Source organism: Cynocephalus volans, chromosome 10 (genome assembly GCF_027409185.1).
Source record: "Cynocephalus volans isolate mCynVol1 chromosome 10, mCynVol1.pri, whole genome shotgun sequence".
Lineage (NCBI taxonomy): Eukaryota > Metazoa > Chordata > Mammalia > Dermoptera > Cynocephalidae > Cynocephalus > Cynocephalus volans.
The window spans coordinates 60,893,424-60,918,482 of NC_084469.1; the positions used below are offsets into that span (position 1 = coordinate 60,893,424).

At 37.6% G+C, this 25,059-nt stretch overlaps 1 protein-coding gene across 1 annotated transcript in view; it reads right to left on the minus strand.

Moving 5' to 3' along the window:
- ZNF461 (zinc finger protein 461) overlaps positions 1–21,287 on the minus strand; it is a 50,965-nt gene extending 29,678 nt beyond the window's left edge. The window contains exons 1-4 of the mRNA XM_063109090.1: positions 21,164–21,287; positions 19,944–20,029; positions 11,112–11,238; positions 10,208–10,303 (exon numbers count right to left, since the gene is read on the minus strand). Coding sequence (XP_062965160.1) covers positions 10,208–10,303; positions 11,112–11,238; positions 19,944–19,952 — 232 coding nt within the window. The 5' untranslated portion in view covers positions 19,953–20,029; positions 21,164–21,287. The remainder of the gene's footprint in view (positions 1–10,207; positions 10,304–11,111; positions 11,239–19,943; positions 20,030–21,163) is intronic.
- Between the last annotated feature and the right edge of the window lie 3,772 nt (positions 21,288–25,059).

The following is a 25,059-nucleotide window of genomic DNA, read 5'->3' on the forward strand; positions in this document are numbered from 1 at the left end:
TATGTTCTCAATGCAATCTCCTTTTTCCTCCCCTTCTGGAATACCCATGACTTGGATATTTGAGTGCTTAAGGTTTTCTGATATCTCTCTCAGATTTTCTTCAATGCCTTTGATTCCTTTTTCTTTTCTTTCTTTTCTTTTCTTTTCTTTTTTTTTTTTTTTTTTTTGGTCTGCTTGTGTTATTTCAAACAGCCCATCTTCAAGTTCAGAGGTTCTCTCTTCAACTTCTGCAAGCCTGCTGGTGAAACTCTCCATTGTGTTTTTTATTTCACTGAATAACTTCTTCAGTTCAGCAAGTTCTGCTTCATTTTTTTTCAGGACATTGATTTCCTTGGTAATTTCCTCTTTCAGATCCTGTATTCTTCTGCTCATTTCATCATGATGTCTAGCTGAGTTTTCTTGTATCTCATTCAGTTTCCTTAGAATTACCACTCGAAATTCCTTGTCAGTCATTTCAAGGGCTTCTTGTTCTATAGGATCTAGAGCTTGAGAGTTATTATCCTTTGGTGGTGTACTTTCTTGATTTTTCGTATTTCTGGTATCTTCTTTTTTTATGTTTATTCATTGTTGCAGTTGGTTTCACAATCCACAGGTTTGACACTATTGACTGACTAAGATGTTATTATGGTTGCCAATTTGGTATGGCTACCTCAGTGACTGCTCACTTGGCCACTAGTGCATTGCGTGTGTGGTTGCCTCGGGTTTTGGGCCTCTCCAGGGAGCCACCTCTCTGGTCAGCTTGGACTCTGCTGGGCTGCTGGATCATGGGGTGGTACCGCAGGGTGTGTGTTCTCTGCTGAGCTTCCACCTCCCATGCTGGACTTCTCCCTGTTCCGTGCACTCTGGCCCAGGCTGCTGGGATGAGCAGAGGCACCGCAGAGTGTGTGGTCTCTGGGGAGCTTCCCCTTCCCCCGCAGGATGTCTCCCTGCTCTGTGCGCGCTAGGCCAGGCTTGGGATGGAGCCGGGTGCGGCAGTTAAGCCTACCTGCTGCTAGGTCGCGCGGTGGCAGCCCCCCCACAGGGTGTGTGGACTCTACAGAGCTTCTATCTCCCTTTCTGGACGTCTCTGTGCTCCGTTCGCATTGGGCTGGGCTTCTGGATCGCGCAGCAGCAGTGTGGTCCCCATGGAGTTCCCACCTCCCCTGCCGGACGTCTCCTTTCTCCGAGCATACTAGGCTGGGCTGGGAATGGAGCTGGGTGCCTGTGGTGAAGCCTACCTGCTGGATCACGTAGTGGCGGCCCCACAGGATGTGTGGTTTCTGCAGAGCCTCCGCCTCCCTTGCCGGACGTCTTCCCACTCTGTGTTCACTGGGCTGGGTTGGGAATGAAGCCGGGTTGCTGCAGTGAAGCCTATCTGCCGGATCACACGACGGCATTCCCACAGGGCATGTGGTCTCCGTGGAGCTTCTGCCTCCCCCACGGGACGTCTCCCCCTTCCATATGCACTTGATGTTATGTTTTTATAATTTAAATCGGTTGATTTGTGGGAGAGTGTGATGCTAGGGACTGTCTATTCCGCCACCTTGAGCGGAAGTCCCTTACAAGTAACATTCTTAAGGAAACTCAGTTAAATACAAGAACACTCAGATAGACAACACAACAAAATGAGAAATACAATCCAGGACATGAAAGAGCAAACTTACAAACAGATAAACATCATAAAAAATAATGTAACAGAACTCTGGAAACTGCAGGATTCATTCAACAAAATAAAAACTACAATTGAGAGTGTAAGGAGCAGACTAGAGCAAGCAGAAGAATTTCTGATATCAAACAGAGGCTTTCTGAAATAACCTAAGCAGACAAAAAGAAAAGAGAAAAATGTATTTTAAAAATGAGGAAAATCTATTACAGCTATCAGACAACCTTAAGCACACAAACATCCGAATCATGGGTGTTCTGGATGGAAGGAGAAAGGAAAGGGCATTGAAATCCTATTCAACAAAATAATAGCAGAAAACTTCCCACTTAATTGGTAGAAATATGAACTTCCAAATCCCCAAACAGATTCAGTCCAAAAAGGTCCTCTCTGAGATACACTATAGTCAAACTGCTAAAAGTAAAGACAAACATAATCCTAAAAACAACAGGAGAAAAGCATCAAGTCACCTGTAAGGGAGTCCCCATCAAACTAACATCAGACTTATCAGTAGAAACACTACAGGCCAGAAGAGAATGGGACAATATATTCAAAGTACTAAAAGAAAAAAACTGCCAGCCAAGAATGCTATACTAAGAAAGTGTATCCTTCAGAAATTAAGGAAAATAGTGTATTTCCCAGACAAACAAAACTGCAGGACTGCAACACCACACAACCAGCCATACAAGAAATCCTCAAGGGAGTCCAGCATCAGGAATCCAAAAAACAATTACCATCACCATGACTACATGAGAAAGAACAAATCCCACTGGTAGAGCAGATATGCAAATGAGTAAAGAAAGGACTATGTCATAACACCTCAAAAAAACCAATAAATAGTGAGGACAAACAATAAAAGGGAAAGGAAGGAAGAAAAGATACCCAAAACAGCCATACAAAAGCAATTAAATGCTAGGGGTAAGAAAATACCTCTCAATAACCCTAAATGTGAACAGATTGGATTCCCCACTCAAAAGACATAGACTAGCTGAATGGATTAAAAAACTGGACCCAATGATATGCTGCCTACAAGAAACCCACCTCACCTGTAAAGACTCACAGAGAATAATACTGAAAGGATGGAAAAAGATATACCACACAACTGTGAACCAAAAATGAGTAGGTGTAGCCATTCTTATATCAGATAAAATAGACTTTAAACCAAAAACGTTTAAAAGAGACAAAAAAGGGCATTATATAATAAAAAAGGGATCTGTCCACCAAGAAGACATAACCATCATAGATAGAAACATATATCAGAGTACCCAGATATATAAAGCAAACACCATTACACCTAAAGAGAGAGATAAACTCCAATACAATAATAGTTGGAGACCTCAACACCTCTCTATCAACAATGAACAGATAGATCTAGGCAACAAATCAACAGAGAAACACAGGATTTAACAACACTTTAGACCAAATGGACTTGGCAGACATCAACAGAACATTTTGTCCAAAAAGTACATAACATATATTCTCATCAGCATAAGGAACATTCTCCAAGATAGACCACATATTAGGACAAAAATCAAGTCTTAACAAATTTTAAAAACTGAAATCATTTCAAGTGTCTTTTCAGACCACAATGAATTAAAACTGGAAATCAATAATAGGCAAAACTCCGAAAACCATACAAATATGTGGAAATTGAACAACATGGTCCTGAATACCTATAGGTCAAAAAAGAAATTAAACAGAAAATTTAAAAAATTTTTGAAACTGATGATAAAAAAGATACATGATACCAAAACCTATGGGACACTGCAAAAGCAATACTAAAAGAGAAGTTTATTGTAATAAATGCTTACATCAAAAGAATAGAAAGACTCCAAATAAACAACCTAATATTACACCTCAAAAAATCAGAAAAACAGGAACAATCCAATCTCAAAATTAGTAGATGAAAAGAAATAATAAAGATCAGAGCTGAAATAACAGAGACCAAAAATATGACACAAAAGATAAGAAAAAACAAAGGTGTTGGTTTTTTGAGAAGATAAACAAAATACACAAACCATTAGCCAGACTTACTAAAAAAATAAGAGACTAGATCCAAAAAAGTCAGAAATGAAAAAGGAGACATAAGAACTGATACTACAGAAATACAAAGAATCATTAAGGACTATTATGAACAGCTATATATCAACAAATTTGAAAATCTGAAGGAAATCGATAAATTTTGGACACATACATACTACCAAGACTGAACCAATAAGAAATAGAAAACCTGGAGAGATCAATAAAAAGCAACAGATTGAAGCAGTAATCACCGGTCTCTAAGCAAGGAAAATCCCAGGACCAGATGGCTTCATTGCTGTATTCTACCAAACCTTTAAAGAGGAATTAATATCAATTCTTTTCAAACTATCCATAAAATTTGAAACAGAAGCCATTCTCCCAAACTCATTCTGTAAGGCCAGCATCACCCTGATACCAAAACCAGACAAATATACAACAAAAAAAGTAAACACAGGTCAATACCCTTGATGAACATAGATATAAAAATCCTCAACAAAATATTAGCAAATAAAACACAGCAACAGATCAAAAAGATTATACACCATGATCAAGTAAGTTCATCCAGGGATGCAAGGATGACTCAAAATATGCAAATCAATAAATGTGATACACCCCATCAACAAAATCCAGGACAAAAACCACATGATCATCTCAACAGACGTGGAATAGGCATTTGACTAAATTCAATATCCCTTGATGATAAAGACTCTCAACAAATTTGGTATAGAAGGAAAGTATCTCAACATGATAAAAGCCATATATGACAAACCATCACCAATATCATCCTGAATGAGGAAAAGCTTTCAGAAAGCTGGAAGAACAGGAGTGAGACAATGATGCCCACTCTCACCATTCTTATTTAACACAGTACTGGAAGTACTTGCCAGAGCAACCAGGCAAGAGAATGAAATAAAAGGCTTCCAAATTGGAAAAGACAAAGTCAAACTGTCCATCTTTGCAGATGACATGATCCTATATATAGAAAACCCTAAAGACTCTACCACAAAACTCTTAGAGCTGATAAATAAATACAGTAATGTTTCAGGTTAGAAAATCAATATATAAAAATCAGTAGCATTTTCATACTCCAACAACTAGCAGAAAAAGAAATGAAGAAAACAAGCCCATTTACAATAACTACCAAAAAAATAAAATACCTAGGAATCAATTTAACCAAGGAGGTGAAAGATCTCTTCAATGAGAACTACAAATCACTACTAAAAGAAATTAAAGAGGACAACAAAAGATGAAAGACATTCCAAGTTAATGAACTGGGAGAATTAACATTGTGAAAATGTCCATACTACCCAAAGCCAGATTCAATGCAATCTCCATTAAATTACCAATGACTTTCTTCACAGAAATAGAAAAAACAATCCTAACATTCATATGGAAAAACAAAAAGACCCCAAAAAGCCAGAGCAATCCTGAGCAAAAAAATAAAGCCAGAGGCATTACACTTTCTGACTTTAAATTATACTACAAAGCTATAGTAAACAGCATGAAACCGGCATAAAAATAGACACACAGACCTGTGGAACAGAATGGAGAACCCAGAAATCAAACCACATACTTATAGCCAACTAATCTCAACAAAGACACCAAGAACATACATTGGGGAAAGGACAACCTCTTCAATAAATGGTGCTGGATGTTCATATGTAGAAGAATGAAACTAGACCTGTACCTCTCACCATATAGCAAAATCAACTCAAAATGGATTAAAGACTTTAATGTAAGACCTGAAACTATAAAACTATAAAACTATGAAAATATAGGGAAAACAGTTCAGGATGTAGAGCTAGGCAAAGACTTTATGAAAAAGACCCCCAAAAGCACAGAGAACAAAAGAAAATTTAAACAAATGGGATTATATCAAACTAAAAAGCTTCTTCACAGCAAGAGAAACAACTAGCAGAGCAAAAAGATAACCTTCAGAATGGGAGAAAATATCTGCAAAGTATAAATCCAACAAGGGATTACAATCCAGAATATACAAGGAATTCAAACAACTTAACAGTAAATCATCATCATCATCATCATCATATTAAAAAATGGGCAAAGGAGCTGTAACAGGCATTTCTCAAAGGAAGACATACAGTGGCCAACAGGTATATGAAAAATGCTCAACATCACTAAGCATCAGCAAGATCCAAATCAAAGCCACTTTGAGATATCATCCCACCCCAGTTAGACTGGCTATTATCAAAAAGACAGACAATAGCAAATGCTGGCAGGGATGCAAAGAAAGAGGAAACACTTCTGCACTGTTAGTGGGATTGTAAACTAGTACAGACATTCTAGAGAACAGAGGTTCCTCAACAACTAGTACAGCCATTCTAGAGTACGGAGGTTCCTCAACAACTACAGATAGAACTACCATAAGATCCAGCAATCTCACTATCTGGTATATGCCCAAAGAAATGGAAATCACCATGTCAAAGGGATACCTCCTGCACTCCCATGTTTATCACAGCTCTATTTATAATAGTCAAGTTATGGAATCAACCTAAATGTCCATCGATGGATAACTGGATAAGGAAAATGTGGTATATATACACAACGGAATACCACTCAGCCATAAAAAAGAATGAGATTCTGCCATTTGCAGCAACATGGACAAGCTTATGTTATCCAACATGAAGAAAATTATGTTAAGTTAAACAAGCCAGGCACAGAAAGAGAAATACCACATGTTCTCACTCATAAGTGGGAGCTAATAAATAAATAAACAGAAAGAAAGAAAAGAAAAGAAATAGAAAGAAACAAACAACAATCACAATAATACATCGAACTTTCAGAAGGAGAGAACAGAACTGTGGTTACTAGAAATGGGGGAGGTTCTGAAGAAATTTGTTAATGGACACAAAGAATGATTACATACTGTAAGGATGAATAAGCTCTATCCTGATTTGACTATCACATATTGTACATGAGCATTAATCATAAACTTTGTATGCCACGAACATGTATAATCAGTTGTTTCAATAAAAAATTATAAAATGCTAATAAAAGAAATCAAAACTTAAAATACGTAGATATGCTGTGTTTGTGAACAGGAAGATTGATCAGAGTAAAGATGCCCTCTTATTTCAATTATAGGCTTAATGTAAAATCTCAGCAAGTTTTTCTTATAGACATAGACAAGCTTATTCTAACATTTATATGCAAAGAAAAAGGTCCTAAGGATAGCCAAAACAATTATGAAAAATAACACAGTGGGAGGAATCACACTTTCTACTGTTAAGGCTTACTATATACCTGTAGTAATCAAGAAAGTATGGTAGTACAAGAAGGATAGTCACAAAGATCAATGAAACAGAACAAAGAATCCAGAAACAGAGCCACACAAATATGCCCAACTAATTTTTGGTTGGTAAAAAAAAAAAACAATTCAACGGAGGAGGGATAGCTTTTTAAGTAAATGATACTGGAGCAACTGGACATCCACAGGCAAAAAAAAAAAAATGAACCTTGACCGAAATCTCACATCTTCCATAAAAATGAACTCAAAATGGACGACTGACTTAAATGAAAAATGTAAAACTATAAAATATCTAGAAAATAACATCGGAGAAAATCTTCATGAAGTAGGACTAGGCAGAGTTCTTAGACTTCATACCAAAAACGCACACACACAGCAAAAACACAATTCATAAGAAAAAAAAATTGATGAATTAGACCTCATCAAAATTTAAAACTTTTTCTCTGCAGAAGACCCTGCTAAAAGGATGAAAAGAAAAATCAGACTGTGAGAAAATATTTGCAAGTCACATATCCAACAAAGGCCTTCTATCTAAAATACATAAAGAGGGCTGGCCTGTGGCTCACTTGGGAGAATGTGGTGCTGATAACACCAAGACCATAGGTTCGGACCCTATATAGGGATGGCCGGTTGGCTCACTTGGGAGAGTGTGGTGCAGACAATGCCAAGTCAAGGGTTAAGATCCCCTTATTGGTCATCTTTTAAAATAAACCAATCAAGAAATAAAAAATAAAATAAAATACAGAAAGAACTTTGAAAACTCTACAGTAACAAACTATTCAAATTACAGCAGAAAACATGAACAGATATTTTACTGAAGAGAATATTCAGATGGCAAATAAACTCATGAAAAGATGTTCAACATCATTTTCAATTAAGGAAACTCAAATTAAAACCACAATGAGATATAATTATCGACCTATCAGAATGGCTAAAATGAAAAATAGTTATAACTCCAAATGCTGGCTGAGATTCAGAGAAATTGATCACTCATACATTGCTGGTGGGAATGCAAAATGGTACAACCATTGTGGAAAACAGTTTGACAGTTCCTTTCAAAACTAAAAATGAACTTACCATACCACCCAGAAAATACATTCTTGAGCATTTATCCTACACAAATAAAGACTTATTTTCATGTACAAACTTGTACAGTAATGTAAGGAACATAAACACACATACATATATACATACATACATACACGTGTGTATGACTAGTATATACATATGTGTGTGTATATGAAATAAAAGAAAAAAGCCAATCTCAAAAGGACATGTACTACAGGATTCCATATATGTAACATTCATGAAATAATCTAATTATATTGATGGAGAACAGAAGAGTGGTTGCCAGGGGTTAGGAAAAAGGGAAAAGTGATGGGTGTGGTGATGGTACTGTTGAGTATTTTGATTACTGTGGTGGTGACACAATGCTACACATGATAAAAGTGCATAGAGTTAAACAAATACACATGCACATAAATGAGTGCACGTATAACTAGTAAAATCTGAATAAGTTCTATAGATTGTAGCAATGTCAATTCTTTGGTACAATATTGTACTATAGTTGTGTAAGGTTTTAACACTGGAGAGGCTAGAGGAAAGCGTACACATGACTTCACCGTACACTTCTTTGTAATGTTCTGTGAATCTACAATTATTTCAAAATAAAAAGTTTTTTAAAAAAATCACCGCACCCATGCCAAAGGAAAGGCCTAGCCAGGCATCTGGCTGACAACTTTAAATTAAAACAGTTAGGAGAGTATGAATCAATTTTCCATATTCCCCCTCTATTAGTTTCAGAGGGCTGCCATAACAAAGTACCACAAACTGGGTGGCTTAAAACAACGCAAACATATTCTCTGAGAGTTCTGAAGCACTATAATGAGTAATGGGCATCATCAAAGACCTCTGACCTATAGAGTAGATCTGCTCTTGGTCTTCAGGACCCCAAACTTTCCTGGCTGGCCTCCTTCATTCCCAATCATCCCTCTCCCATCTTTACGTCCTCAATGTAGTGATATATTATTTTCTTTTCACTTTCTCAATTTATCAATCCTGATTTTTTTGTAAGTATTCTATTAGAACATCTATTCATATATTCTTGATCCCTTCCTAGATTAACATTTCTTTGTAACACTTTAAAAACGTATTCCCATCACCTAGCAAAGCAACTTGTATGAATCTCTTTAAAAATTAATAAATACTGTGCTGAATATGTCCTTAGATGAACAGAAGTTTTTAGGTTTGATATAGTCCCATTTCTCTATTTTTGCTTTTGTTGTTTGTGCTTTTGGTATAATATCCAATTAAGTCACTGCCAAATCCAATGTCATGAAGCTCTTCCCCAATATTTTCTTCTCAGAATTTTTATAGTTTTAGCTCTCATATTTAGGTTTTTGATGCCTTTTGAGTTCATTATTGTATATGGTATAACATAACAGTCCAACTTTATGTCTTTGGATGCGGATATCCAGTTTTTCCATCACCATTGCTAAAGATACTGTCCTTTCCCATTGAATGGTCTTGGCATATTTTCACCATTTATTCTGGGTGAGGGTTTATTTTGGGGCCCTCTAGTCTAGTCCATTGGTCCGTATGTCTGTCATTATGCCAGTACCACATTATTTGATTACTGTTGCTTTGTAATAAGTTTTTGTTGTTGTTGTTGTTGTTTTGTTTTTGTTTTTTTAAGAGACAGAAGCCGGTCTTTTATTTTTTATTTATTTATTTAATTGAAGCATGATTGATTATACATATTTTGGGGGTACAACATTGACTACCATCACCTGTGTACAATATGTGTTGATCAAATCAATATTATTAACACGTTCATTATTACAAATTGCAATTATTCTTTATGCCCCTTATTCAATCTCTCCCCACCCCCCACTCCTTCCCTCCCTCCCACCTCTAGTAACCACAGATTTGTTCTCTCCTTCTGAAAGATCAACATATTATTGTGGTCTTTTCTTTTTCTTTCTTTCTTTCTTTCTTAGCACCCACTGATGAGTGAGGACATGTGTTATTTCTCTTTCTGAGCCTGGCTTATTTCACTTGACATAATTTTCTCCAGGCTCGTCCATGTTGCTGCAAATGGCAGAATTTCATTCTTTTTCATGGCTGAGTAGTATTCCATTGTGTACATATCCCACATAATAAATTTTGAAATCAGGTTTTGCTTAATTATTCTATCTAAAATAAACTTGCCAACCCAACAATCTGACCAGCTGGCCTACTTCGAGCAGCAGCTTCCTGCTTCCTGATTACTGCTTACTCACCTGGGCTCCATCTTCTAGTCATTTCCCTCACAACCATCCAGGGCTCCTTCCCTTGCTCCAATGAGGAGATCACATCTGGCTTGGAAACCAAAAGTCCTGGTTATAAAAAAAGAAACTGAGATGAGATGAATATGAAAGTATCCAGATACGGTGATTCAGAGTTGATTAAAACAAAAATAAATCACAGGTCAAAATGGTACTTGATAAGGTCTACAGAGGAAAGAAAGGAAAAAGGATGAAATACTCATATTCAGCTGAATTCAGGATCATAAGAAACAAAGCAAACAAATAGGTGATAAAATACTATTTAAATTTATATAGATGTCTCTCTTTTTATTTTGCTATGAGAAAAAAGAAGCTTCCTGAGATATTTATTCTCAGATTTTTTAAAATGTTAAACATAAAGTTCTTAAATGTAAGAAATCAAATGCAAATCATTTAAAAGACAGTACATTTGTTTTAGGAAATGGAATAGTGTTCATAAGAGCTGTAAATAGTAAATTTCCTTTCTTGATCCAGCCTACCATCATATTAATTGGGGAAGTAAAAGAGTTTTACTTTTACTGGGACCCATATGTTTAGTTTGGATCTATGATAGGGCACTGGCAGGTTTAGTATAGTAGAAGTGAAACAAAAGACAACGCCTATTTTCTTTGACAATGTTATACTTTCACATTGTAGAATTCTGATTCAAGAAACTTATTATAAGAAACAACCAGAGGAACATGTGAGGATGGAGAAAATGAAAGTGCACCTTCACCTAGCTGTGCTCATTTCTATACAAAGAGGAAAATCTATCTAGTTATTTGAAAGCTATCTTTAAAATTCACAGGGGAGAAAGCAGAAATTCCAAGAATTAGATTCTGAATTGTTACAAGCATTCTGAATTGTTAGATAACTTTACCAAGTGAAACCAAGTTGCTATAGTTTTCCAACATCACATCTTTGTACAAATTCCTCTGTGCAGGGTTCAGGCATTCCCATTCCTCCTGAGAGACATCTATAGCCACGTCTTTGAACATCACCAAACCCTAAAATGACAAATCACAGATCAATCTTTAAAATCATAAAAAAAACATTTTTAAAAATGAAAGAGAGGTACTAAAAGAATGAGACAGTATAGTGAGTGTATAGGCTAAGCCTGTGACATAGGTCAAAAAGGAATTTAGTGCAACTGAAGCAGAGTGCCTACATGTTCTTAAATCATTTTCTGCAGACATATTATCTTGCATACGAGGAAAAACTCCTGTTAATCAGTCATTTAGAAATTAAGAAAATAAGTAGAGGTTCCCAATTACATTAAATAGTTGAAAACTTTTTAATCTTTCCAGAATGTCTTTCAAAAATCTCCATCTTAAGGTAAAGAACTTGAAGATTTTTTCACTATTATGACTATAACATCATAGGCATTTTTACTTTTCAGTGAATACTTTAGTACACATCTGGTGCAGACTGTATTTTCCAAAGATGCACACAGAAGTATCTCCCATACCCTACATTACTCTTCAATGTAACCTTGACATGCCCCCTCCCAATTGGTGTGGAGGTCTGTACCTCCTTCTCTTGAACCTGAGAGGACATTTTCGATTTACTCAATCCATAGAGTATGGCAGAAGTAACTATATGACTTCCAAGGCTAGATCATAAAAATGTCTGACTTCTACTTTACTTTCTTGGAATGCTCATTCTTGAAATTCAGCCACCATGTTCCTAGGAAGCCTAAGCATTCTATGGAAGATCTCACAGGGAAAGAAACCAAGGTCCCCAAAACAATGGCCAGCAACAGCTTACAAGTCATGTGAGGCAACTATCTTGAAGGTGGGTCATCCAGCTACCAGTCAAGCCATGTCAGCTAATACCACATGGAACAGAGGTGACCTGCCTCTACTGGGCCCTGCTCAGATTGCAGATTTGTAAGCAAAGTAATGATTGTTGTCATTTTGATCTACTAAATTGTAAGGTGGCTTGTTATACAGAATAGTAACTGTAATTTTTTTTTTATCATTGGCATAACATTTGATCTTATAAAGAAGAGATTTAATCATTCTCTTGAACTTGAATCTCTGGGGTAGACAAAATTTCTAAGGTCTTTTTTAAGGTGTATATTCCATTTCCTGCAATTACACCTGAGAGATCTTAACTGTTATCATCCACCACCTCTCCCTGTACATTTACTATGTGCCTACATTGAAGAATACTGACGTAGGATGATCCAGGTTCACATAAATGTGATCTAAGTCTAATACATCCTTTTCAGTCTAAAACTGGAGTTTGTAATTGGTGATGATCTACTTCCTGGCTAGACCCTCAATCTTTCTATGCAAGCATCAACCATATCTCCATCTAATCCTGAAGCCTCCAGCAGAAAAAGTCTCTCCACCCAGTAAGACCATCCAGGTGATAGGATTGGATGGTAGAACAGATGGTCCCCAGTGTCGCTCTCCCCCACAATTGGCCAATTTACAACTATTAAAAAGTAAAGACTGCCAATCGGGGACTGCAGGAGCTTAGAGGAAGAGGAGAGACCCACAGAGTTCTTGAAGGCAGAAGCCGTGGCAAGTAGAAGAAGAAAAGCTCCAACTGTTTCAAGACCTGGCCACTTCAAGGCCAGCCCTGTGAGCCCTGTGAGAGGTGGGAAGTAGTTGTAGCACATGGAACAGGAGCCAGCAAAAGCCACAGGCAAGCCCTTTGTGTGAAGTTGCCTGGAGTTTTCAGTGAAGAAGTGGGCCTTGGAGCACACCACACCAGCCCCCAGGCCAGCAAGAACACTGATAGGGTTCCCATGGAACCACATAGGAGCAAGTGGACATTGCCAACCAAAGAAAGGAACCACCAGAGGCTGGTGAGTCATTGCAAGTGACCTGCTCACAGCCCACCCCACAGGAAGTGTTGGAGTGTGGGAGGGAGGCTGGCCCACAAGAGAATACCGGGGTGCGCAGTGAGCAGCTGATCTGCCTTCCTATTGGCACAAACCCACAGAGTGGAAACTGGTCAGGGTGACAGAACTGCAATTGGCACACTTTGCTGGAAAGACTCAGTCCTGGGCCAGAATTTCTACACAGCCCAGGTGTATCTAACCTCACCAGACCCAGAACTGATTAAAAGGCCAACAATTAATATCCAGGCCACACGAAAAGCCTTCCCCAGAGGATCACCAGCAAAGCAGCAATTTAGTGCAACCACAGAGCTCAAGGGCTGGTCCCCACAGGAAATTCCACCAATTTTGGAATTAACCAAAACCACAGACCAGAGACAAAGCCCTGATATTAACCAGTAAAGGTTTAACACCACTAAAGAACACCTATAAAGCCTAAAAGAGGTAGCAGAATCCTCAAATGACCAGGCATCAATGTAAAGACACAAAAATAGAGAAAGAACAGAGAAATATGACACCAACAAAGAAAACAAAGCACCAGCAATGGACCCAGAGGAACAGTGGATTTAAGTTCAGATGTCTTGTTCCCACGTTATCCTTCCCATTTTGTTTCCTACCTCCTGCCCCCACAGATAAGCAGTTTCATAACTAAATACATATATATTATTTTTCACACTTTTATACAAAAGGTAAGATAATATATATGTTGTTCTGTACTTGATTTTTTCACTTATTAAATTCAAAGGATCTTGCCATATCAGTGGCTTCTTTATTTTTATGTAATACATGTCATTCCATTTTTTTGAATTTTTCATAGTTTAATTAGACCTATAGACTTGTTTACAGTTTTTTTGCTATTACAAACAATGGTGCATTGAATATTCCTGTGAATACATGGTTTCATATACTATACAGGAATATTTGTAAGAACATGAGTTGAATTGCTGGGTCAAAATGGAAAATGCGTTTGTAATTTTGGTAAATGCTGTCAAATTGCCCTCCAAACCAGTTGGACCATTTTGCTCTCCTCATTGCCTCACCAGCAAGGTATTTTGTCAAAACATTTTATTTTTACCAATCTAACAAGAGCAAAATTGCATGGCAGTAGAGTTTTAATTGACATTACATGAATCGTGAGTTGAGTATTTTTCTTTTTATAAGGGCCCTTTATATTTCTTTTTAAGTGAACAGTCTGTTCATATCCTTTGACTCTTTTCCTACTGGGCTTCTGTTCCCTAGAAGTTCTCTTTATTAGAGATATAATAAGCTCTTTGCTTGTTTATGACTTGTAAGTACTTTCTCCCAGCCTGTCATTTGTGTTCTGACTTGGCTTACAAGTATTTCTTGCCATGAAAAAGCTTTTTATTTTTATGTAGTCAATTTTATTAATCCTTTTTTTGGTTTCTTTCTGGATTTTGAGTCCATTTTTAGCCTACTGATCTGAGATGTCACCTTTATCATAGGTTAAATTCCCATTTGTAGATATATGTCTAGATTTTCTATTCTGCTCCCTTGATCTAATTGTAATGTTTTAAGTATTGTGCCTTTCCATTATGTGTTGTTGTATGTAATTATCCGATACAGAGGGGATTCCTCTTCAGAGGGGATTAACAGAATCCAGAGTCAACAACATGTTCTATACAATGTTGCATATACAATTAAAAAATTACTAGAAATAAAAAAAGAAGAAAATGTGACCTGTACTCAGGAGAAAATCACTTAATAGAAATATGCCCACAAATAATCCAGGTGTTGAAATTAGCAAAGACTGAAAACTATGATAACATATTAAAGAATCTACAGGAGTAAAGATAGGTATAATAGGTAATAAGATGGAGAATTTCAGAAATTTAGGTACTCCATAAAAGAACCGAAGGCAAATCATCAAACTGAGAAATGAACTACATGAAAGTAAAAATTTGCTGGATGGGATCAACAGCAGATTAAACAGAAGAGAAGAAAGGATCAGTAAGCTTGAGGACAGGTCATTAGGAATTATCCACTGAAGCCCAGAGAAAACAAAAGATTGGGGGTAAAATAAAAGTGAAAAGAACAATCCAATATACATGTAATTGGAGCTTCAGAAAAAGAAACAGTAGGACAAAAAAAAAAGTCTAAAGAAACATTGGCCAAAACATTTTCCATATTTGATTTTTAAAAAAGATAGCAACCCATAGATTCAAGAAGCTCAATGAACCCCAAGTAATATAAATACAAAGAAAACTACACATATGATCATTATAATCAAACTGCTGAATACCAAAGATCAGGGGGAAAAAAATTAAAAGTGGCCAGACAAAAAAGATGTATTACACAGAGGTGAACAATAAGAAAAATCAAAGGTTAATTTCCATTAATAACAATGGAGGTAAGAAAACAAAACAACATATTCAAAATGCTAAAAGAAAGCTGTCAACCTATAATTCTATATCCAACTAAAATCCATCAAAGTGAAGGTGAAATAGTTTGCTTTTTTTTTTTTTGGGAGACAAACAAAAGCGGAGAGAATATGTCACCAGAAGACACATGCTACAAAAATGTTAAAGGAAGTTCCTCAGGTGGGAAAAAATTGATGCTAGGTTAAATCTTAAGCTACACAGAGGAATAAAGAATGCTAGAAATATTAAACATGTGTAAATAAAAAAGATATCGTTTTCATTTAATAATTTCTTGAAAAGATAATCAATTGTTTTTAAAAAAGTATTTGGTTTAAGCAAATTTAGAAATAAAATATATAACAATATAAAAAAAATGGAAAGAGAAAATGAAAGTATCCAGTTGTAAGATTTTTGCATTATATATCAAGTGGTATAAAATTATCGTAATAAGTTTTTTAAAAAACATACTGCAAACCTTAAAACAACCCCTAAAAGAGTGAAACAAAGAGATACAGTAAATAATCCTATAGAGAAAATAAAATGAAATACTAAAAAATCTAAGATTAATCCAAGAGAAGGCAAGAAAATAGAAAAAAAAAGGAAGAAAGAACAGATAACAAGATGATATGATTAGATTAAAGCCTAACTATATCAATAATTACATTAAATTTAAATGGTCAATCTAGACATCAGCAAACTTTTTCTAAAAATGGTCAGTCTATCACACATTCCTTATTTACTTACAACCCTTAAGAAATATAAAACCATTCTTAGCTCAAGGGCCATACAAAAACAGGCTGTGGGCTTGACTTGGCCTGCATGCTGTAGGTTGCCAACCCCTTGTATAATACATGAAGGCAGAGATTGTCAGAGTGGATAAAAAAGCAGATCCAAACCGCATGCTGCTATAAGAGATATACTTAAAATAGTTTAAAATAAAAGAATGGAAAAAAGATACGTCATGAAATGCCAGTAAAAAAAAAAAAAAAAAAAAAAAGCTAAATTAATATTAATAGAAAGAACAGAGTTCAAGAAAAAGAATATTACCAAGGATAAGGAACATTTCATAATGATAATGAGGTTCATCAAGAGGATACAGCAATGCTAAATATGCACACGCCTATTAACAAAGCTTAAAAATACAATTAGCAAAAATTGACAGAACTGTAACAGACAAAAATCCACAAATTTAGTTGGAAGTTTCAACATTCTTCTCTCAGTAATTGATAGACCAAAGTCAGCACACACACACACAAATTATTTAGGATAAAGAGGTGATCACCATTACAACCAACTTGACCTAACTGATAAACGCCCACTGAAAAAGCATAATACCCATTTTTTTCAAGTGCACATGGAGTATTCACCAAGATAGTTCACATTTGGTGCCATAAGACAAGTCCTGATACATTTAAAAGGATTGAAATCATAGAGTATTTTCTCTGACCACAACAGAATTAAATTAAAAATGAATTACCAGAAAGATATGTGAAGAAATACCTAAATATTTAGAAGTTAGAGAACACATTTAAATAACTCAAAAGTAAAAGAAATCACAAGGGAAATGTAAGCTAGAAAAAAAGAGAAAATTAAATCCAAAGTATGCAGAAGAAAGGAAAGAATAAAGAATATCAGTAATCAATGAAACAATAAGGGCAGACTAGAGAAAAAACAATGAAACCAAAAGGTAATTCTTTGAAAAGATCAATAAAATTAATAAACTGTTAGGTACATTGGTCAAGAAAATACAAATTATCAATGTTGGGAATTAAAAAAGGGGACCATCACTACAGATCTGACAGGCATTAAAAGGATAATAAGGGAATATTATGAACAACTTTATGCCAATATATCTGACATCTATGGTGAAATGAACAAATTCCTTGAAATACAAATTACCTTAACTGATCCAAAAAGAAATAAAAAGCCCTGCCTACCATGAAGAAAATTCCCAACTCAGACGGTGTTCTAGTTTTCTATTTAGTAGCTTAAAACAACATAAATTTACTCCCTTATAGTTCTGTAGGTTAGAAGTCTGACATGGGTTTTACTAGGCTAAATCAAGGTGTTGGCATGGCTGCATTCCTTTCTAGAGGCTCTAAGGGAGAATCCTTTTCCTTGCCTTTTCCAGCTTCTGGAGGCCACTCACATTCCTTGGCTTATGGCTACTACCTACCTCCATCTTCAAAGCAAGTAAAAACGTGGCATCTCTCTGACAGAAGTAGGCATCTTCCATATTCACATCTCCCTCTGAGGTTGACTCTTGTCTCTTTCTTCCCCTGTAATTCCTTTGGGCTGACCTGGATATCTCAGGATAACTTCCCCATCTCAAGGTCCTTCACTTAGTCACCTCTTCAAAGTCTCTTTTGCCTTGTAGGGTAACATATTCACAGACTCCAGAGATTAGCATGTGGACATTTTTGGGGGTGGGACTTTATTCTGCCTACTTCAGATGCCTTCATTGGTGAATTGTATTAGATAATTAAAGAAGAAATAATACCTATTCTACAAAAAACCTTTCCAGAAAATAGAGGAGGGTACATTTCCTGATTTATTTTACAAAGCCAGCATTACCCTGACACTAAAAATTAAGGTGAAATAAAGTCATTTCATGCAATGAAAGCTGAAAGAACTTGTCACCAGAAGACCCAAACTACAGGAAATGTTAAGGCAAGATCTTTAGGCTAAGGAGGAATGATACAAGACGAAAACTCAGATCTCAGGAAGGAAGAGCAACTGCAAATGATGTATATATGGATAAACAAAATTTTTTTACAAAAAAAAAAGGAGCTTTCCAAGATTCTTTTTAATTTCCTTTGTTTCTGTGGATTTTCCCCTTTTCACTCTTTATTTTGTGTATTTATGCTTTTTTCCCCTTATATAAGGCTTTCTGATATATTTTATTGATTTTTATAAAAGAACCAGCTTATTTACTAGTTATAACTTCTTCCTATCTCCAACACATATAATTTCTTATCTTTGTAAATTCCTTTCATATTTCCATTTACTTTAAACTCATATATTTTTGATAGAAACATTTAAAACTATTTTTCCTTAGGGTCCTGATTTAACTAAATTCCATTTGCTCCAATATAGTGTTATCAATTACTAGAAATTTTTTACTTGTAGATTATGTTTCTTCTTTGGCCCAGGAGTTATTAAGACAGAGTTTATAAACTGTTGATAACAGTAGCTTTATTTTTCCGATTTTGATATTAAATTCTAGTTGTATTTCACTGTGTTCAGAGAACATTCATTTCTACTTATTGAACTTTACTGCGGCCTAATATTTTGTCATTATATACTGAATGTTCCATGGACACTTGAAAGAATGCATATTAACTGTTATCAGGATACTGAATTTAATATATAGCAATAAGGTCGATCCAGTAGAGTAGAACATGGGATTTAGTACTTCTATGTCCTTTTAATTTTGTCCACTTGGCCTGACTTGGACTGAGAGAGTGAATTAATGTCTTCTACTACTGGCAAGTGTCTATTTCTTTTTCTATCTGCTCTAAATTTTGCTTTAGGAAAGTTGTATTAATAACTATTATATCTTCATTGTAAAATTTATACTTTAAAATTACATAATGTCCTTTTTTTGCCATGTTTAATGCTGTGATGTGGCCTGAAATTTTATACAGTCTAACTCTTTTAGTTTCTATTTGCCTGGTACAATTTGGTCATCATTTAGTTAAACTTTCTGAATCACTGAATCACATAGGTGGCTGATTTACAGACCAGAGAGGTGGGGGTTTTTGTGTGATTCAATCTGAAGTCTTTTTCTATTAATAGGTGAATTAAAGCCCATATGCACATATTTGCTCTTTGGTTTTAGTTTTATCATATAATTATTTTGTTAATTCTCTCTTGCTTGCTCACTTTCTCCATATGTATCTGTGTATATGTCTCAAGTCTTACACTGGGAGAGACTTCAAAAAGTTCATGGATATATAAAATTGAAAGATAATATGAATCTTTTCATGAACTTTTTGAAGTCCCCTCACATAAGTTATTTTCTGTCTCAATCACTACAAGTTAAGCTCCACAAGAGAAGATCTATGTGTATGTGATTTTTTTCCCCACTGATTTATTCCTAGGTACCTAGAAGAGTGCCAGTCACACAGTAGTAATTCAATAAATACTTGTTAAATCATCTCAAACCAAAGTTCTAACAAGATAACACTAATATTTTCCTCAAAAGAATACTATTTCTGTTCTCTCCTTATTCCTTATAAAAGATTGAGCATATGGGATATGAGGAATAATTTAGTCAATGAATATATGAACACTGGTTGGAGAGGAGAGGAGTCACAAAGGAAGGCACTAAACTTCTGGTACCATCACTTACTCATTCACTAGTAAGTTACTGCATAATTCTCAGGTAATAATGTCAGGATAAAGAATGCAAATATTCATTCATATGCTCTATAGAAAAAAAAGAACTACTTCAGTCAGGAACAAGAAAATATCAACTTACATGGGCCATGGCTTATTTTAGAATTGAATGTATTAATCCTCTTCTTGCTTCCACTCTAGAAGAAACTCAGTCCAAAGAAGGTGTTGCTGCGTGAGAGAGGGTTAAAAAAAAAAAGGACAGATGATTGTCTCTGAGCTCCATAAATGCTAATTTAGAATGTCATTTTTCTTCCCCCTTCAAGTCTCCTACTCTCAGGCCCCATACATACATGCATAAATGAAGAGGGAATTGGGACAAATCCCAGCTTTACTCAAAACTATGAGGGAACACAGCTATAGCAGGATGAACTCAAAAAAGCAGGGACCGGGCTCTTGAGCAGAAGGGATTTAGTTAGGACAGACCAGTGTCCTGACACTATGATTAAATGGACCCAGCCAAGCTGCTCAGAACTGTCCTGAGTAGATTCTCACTGAATGAAGAGGAAAAAGAAAAGGAAATGGGGATTATGAGAAGAAAGATCTGGGAACTAAGAAAACAGATCCAAAAGACAGGAATGTAACAGAAATTTCAAACATAAAGGCTAAAACAACACAGATGGAAGAAAAGAAATAAATAGAACAATTTCCAGAGCAAGATAAATACTTGAGTCTTTAGTTTGAAGTTCTGTAAGAGTTAAAGAAGAATAACACATGGAAGCATCCTAGAAAATCTTCTTAAGTTTGTCCTTGAATACAGACAAAAAGACCTAAATATCTTATAATAAAGAATTACAAAACAATCTGTATCATGAGCTAATCTGAAAAAAATCAAAACATATATGTACATAACAATACAATATATGTGCCTTTTTCTGAGTCTGTAAGAAGATGATAAATGTGGAGTGGACAGTGTGACTTTGGCTTTGTGTTGTGTGCGGGAATCTTCAGCTGACCCGAGGGTATCCCTAACTGCCTGATTTTTGTGAGCCTAAGTATAACGGTTTGTATAAATGTGCTTTTCCCTCATCTAAGAAACTGGGCTTACACAAATAGCCACCCACAATCATGGTCACAGTCACATACAAACTCCACTCACACAAATGGTCACGCCCACAATCACACCGTCACAAAGCACAATCATGCACCCAGCTGCTATCACAACGAACAACCACACACTTTTTGCCCAAAGATAAACCCTCGTCTCGCGCGCGCGCTCACAACACAACCCACCCCTCCCATACTCAGTGGCCTAAAACTACCAAGAACCGTCTTCCACTGCCCTAATGATCCAGCATTCCTCACCTTCAGCATCCTAAAGAAGGGTTCTGGTCCAAGTTCTGATTCGAATTACAAGAGAGGCCACACGCCCAGCCCTGTCTTCCCAGCCCATCCCTGGACGTCCTCACCTGCCTTGCGGCCAGACCCTTCAACCGACGCCCCTACCGGAAGTAGCTCTGGGCAGCAGTGTCCCCTGGGAGATGTAGTCCGGAGGTGGAAAGCGTACGGGAGCTGAACGTGGAAAGTCTTCCGCCAGGCCTCGGGCTGCTCCTGCGCAGTTTCACTCCGGGCTGGAATGATGCCAGAACTTTCCGGGGTTCTTTTCTGGATTCCGGACCTCGGATTCTTCTGGAGACGGATTTCGGAATTGGGGCAGTGGCTGCCCCTACCCCCTGTAAGTGGCCTCTTCATCCGGTAGGTTAAGAGAATGTTGTTGGTTGGTGCGGAGGGTTGTGGTGGCAGATATGTTTTGTTGTGAGTTCGCACGTGCGCGTATCCGAAGGTGACTCCGATGGAGAGGGAGACGTGGGGGTGTCGTGCGTGAGGAGATTTGTGTACGAAAAGGTTTCGGTGGCTGAGAGAGTGGCTGTGCTATGCTTCCGCGTGGATTCATGCGGCGAGCTCAGCCACTTGTGCAGTGATTGTGAGATGTAATGTGATGTGACAAGCGTGAGAGGCGTTTGAAACCGTGTGATTGCGCGTATTTGCAGGGAGCGTGGCAGCGAGCATAGCGACCTTGTAACATTTTGTGTGAGACCGTTTGTGCTTGGTTGACCTGTGACTAGCGTAGGGGTTTGACTATGGCGCTTGTCTGCAAGGTGAGTTCGGCACCAGAGAGAGGAAATTGGTCGGGAGGAGGAGGGACTGAGATGGATGAATCACAGATCTCTCGGACAGGGCGAGCTCCTCCTGAGCCTTAGATGTGTGCACGGAGGCAGTGTGAAGTGACTTTGTGTGTCTAATTGTGTGTGACAGACCAGATGACTGAGAAGGGTTGGACCCTAGTACATATTATCTGCCAGAAAGGACAAATCCATGGTAAAGCTTTTTTTGTTTGTTTGTTTGTTTTTTAAGATGACCGGTAAGGGGATCTTAACCCTTGGCTTGGTGTTGTCAGCACCATGCTCACCCATTGAGCAACCGGCCATCCCTATATGGGATACGAACCCATGGCCTTGGTGTTATCAGCACCACACCCTCCCAAGTGAGCCACGGGCCGGCCGCCATGGTAAAGATTTTTAACCTTGCTGGGAGACAGGTAACCCCATCACTAAGTGTGGTCTGAGGAAATATTGCTGCTGTTTGTATGAGGTGGTACCTACCCTAAGCCTCACTTTCCTTACCTCTGACGGATAATGGTTAAGCTTCCTTTTTTTTTTTTTTTTTTTTTAGGAGGAAAAGACTTTAATTACTTGCAAGTAAGGAGAACGCTGAAGATCCCTCCTAAAGCAGTGTCTGGTTAAACTTCCAGAAGCATCAGTTTTACTTCAAAATTTGGAGGGAAATTTTTAAAAATCTAATTTAAATTTAAAACATGATTTTTAAAATATGAAGTAATAATTTATTGTGATGAAGAATATGAAATGACCACGAAAGAAGATTTCAAAGAAAACCTTTGTTACAGAGTAACTACCTGGATCTTGAAAAATGACAGTTTAACCAGGGGTTGACTCCAGTTGCAGTTGCTGTACCAGATGTGGTTTTGTTGCTTGAGCACATTAACACATCCTCTGGTACCTGGTATGCGGCTGTTGATCTGGCAAATGCTTTTTTTCTCCATACCTGTTCCATAAGGCCAACCAGAAGCAGTTTGCTTTCAACTGGCAAGTCCAGTAATACACCTTCACTGTGCTTCCTCAGGGGTATATCAGCTCTCCAGCCATATGTCACAATTTAGTTCACAGGGGTCTTGATTGTCTTTCCCTAACACAAGATATCACATTAGTCCATTATATTGATGACAATATGCTGATTAGACTCAGTGGACAAGAAGGAGCGATTACTCTGTACTTATTGGAAGGACATTTGTATGTCAGAGGGTGGGAAATAAATCTGAGAAAAATTCAGGGTTCTTCTACCTTAATGAAATTTCTAGGGATCCAATGGTGTGAAACACGGTGAGATAGTCCTTAGGTGAAGGATAAGTTGTTGCATCTGGCCCCTCCTACAACCAAAAAAAGGCATAAACACCTGATGGGCCTCTGAATTTTAGAGGCAACAGATTTCTCATTTGAGTGTGTTACACTGGCCATTTACCAAGTGACCCCAAAAAGCTGCTGGTTTTGAGTGGGCACAGAACAAGAGAAAGTGGTGTGATAGGTCCAGGCTGCTGCACAAGCTACTCTGACACTTGGGCCATATTATCTAGCACATCAAATGGTGCCCTAAGTGTGAGTGGCAGATAGGAATGCTATTCGGAGCCTTTAGTAGGGCCCAATAGGTAAATCACAGTGCAGGCCCTTAGGATTTGGGAACAAAGTGCTGCCATCCTCTTCAGATAACTACTTTCCTTTTGAGAAATAGTTTTTGGCCTGCTACTGGGCTTTAGTAGAGAATGAGCACTTAACCATGGGCCACTCCATTTTCTGTCACTTCAAACAGAATACCTGAAACTAATTTATAAAGAAAAGAAATTTATTTTCTACAGTTTTGGAGGCTGAGAAGTCCAAGGTTGAAGGAGCACTTCTGGTGAGGGCCTTCTTCCTGGTGGGAACCCTCTGCAGCAGAGTCCCAAGGCAGGGCAGAACATCACATGGTGAGGGGGCAAGAGTACACATTAATATGCTCACTTGCTCTCCTTATAAAGTTATGCCTTGTGATAACCCACTCATCCATTAACCCATTAATCCATGAATGGATTCATTCATTCATAAGGGCATAGCCGTAATGATCCAATCACTTCCCAAAGGCCCTACCTCTCAACACTGCCAATAACATTGGGGAGCAAGCTTCCACATAAGCTTTGGAGAGGACAAATAATCAGACCATAGCAGCCACCAAGTTACCATGTGACTTGAGCTGCTCATCATTATCTGGATGTTATCTAACCCACCAAACTGTTAACTTGGTTATGCAAAGCAGCACTCCATTATCGAGTGGAAGATATATATTACAAGTATGTGATTGGGCCTAAGCAGACCCTGAAGGCACAAGTAAATTACATGAAGAAGTAGCCCAAATGGGTATGGTCCCCCTTCCTACCACGACCTTCTCTCTCCTAGCCCAAACCTATGGTCTGATGGATTTTCTATGATCAGTTGACAGAGGCAGAGAAAACTCAAGCCTGGTTTACAGATAGTTCTGCACAATAGGCAGACACCACCCTAAAGTGGACAGCTGCAGCACAACATTCCCTTTCAGGGACATCCCAGGACAGGGATGAAGGGAAATCCTCCCAGTGGTCAGAACTTCAAGCAGTGCACCTGACTGTCCATTTTGGTTGGAAGGAGAAATGGCCAGATGTGTGATTATGTACCAATTCATGCACTGTGTCATGAAATGGTTTGGCTGGATGATCAGGAACTTGGAAGGAACATGATTTGAAAGTTGGTGACAAAGAAGTCTGGGGAAGAGGTATAAACCTCTCTGAACTGGTGAAAAATGTATAGATATTTGTGTCCTATGCAAATGCTTACCAAAGGCCAACCTCAGAAGAGGATTTTAATAATCAGGTAGATAGGATGACCCATTCTGTGGATACCAGTCAGACTTCTTCCCCAGCCCCCCTTGCATCACCCAGTTGGCTTACGAACAAAGTGGTCTTGATGGCAGTGATGAAGGTTATGCATGGGCTTAGCAACGTGAACTTCCACTTACCAAAGCCAACCTGATTGCAGCTGCTGCTGAGTGCCCAGTCTGCCAGCAGCAGAGAACAGCATTTGAGTCCTCAATATGGCACCATTCCCTGGTTGCAGGTTTGG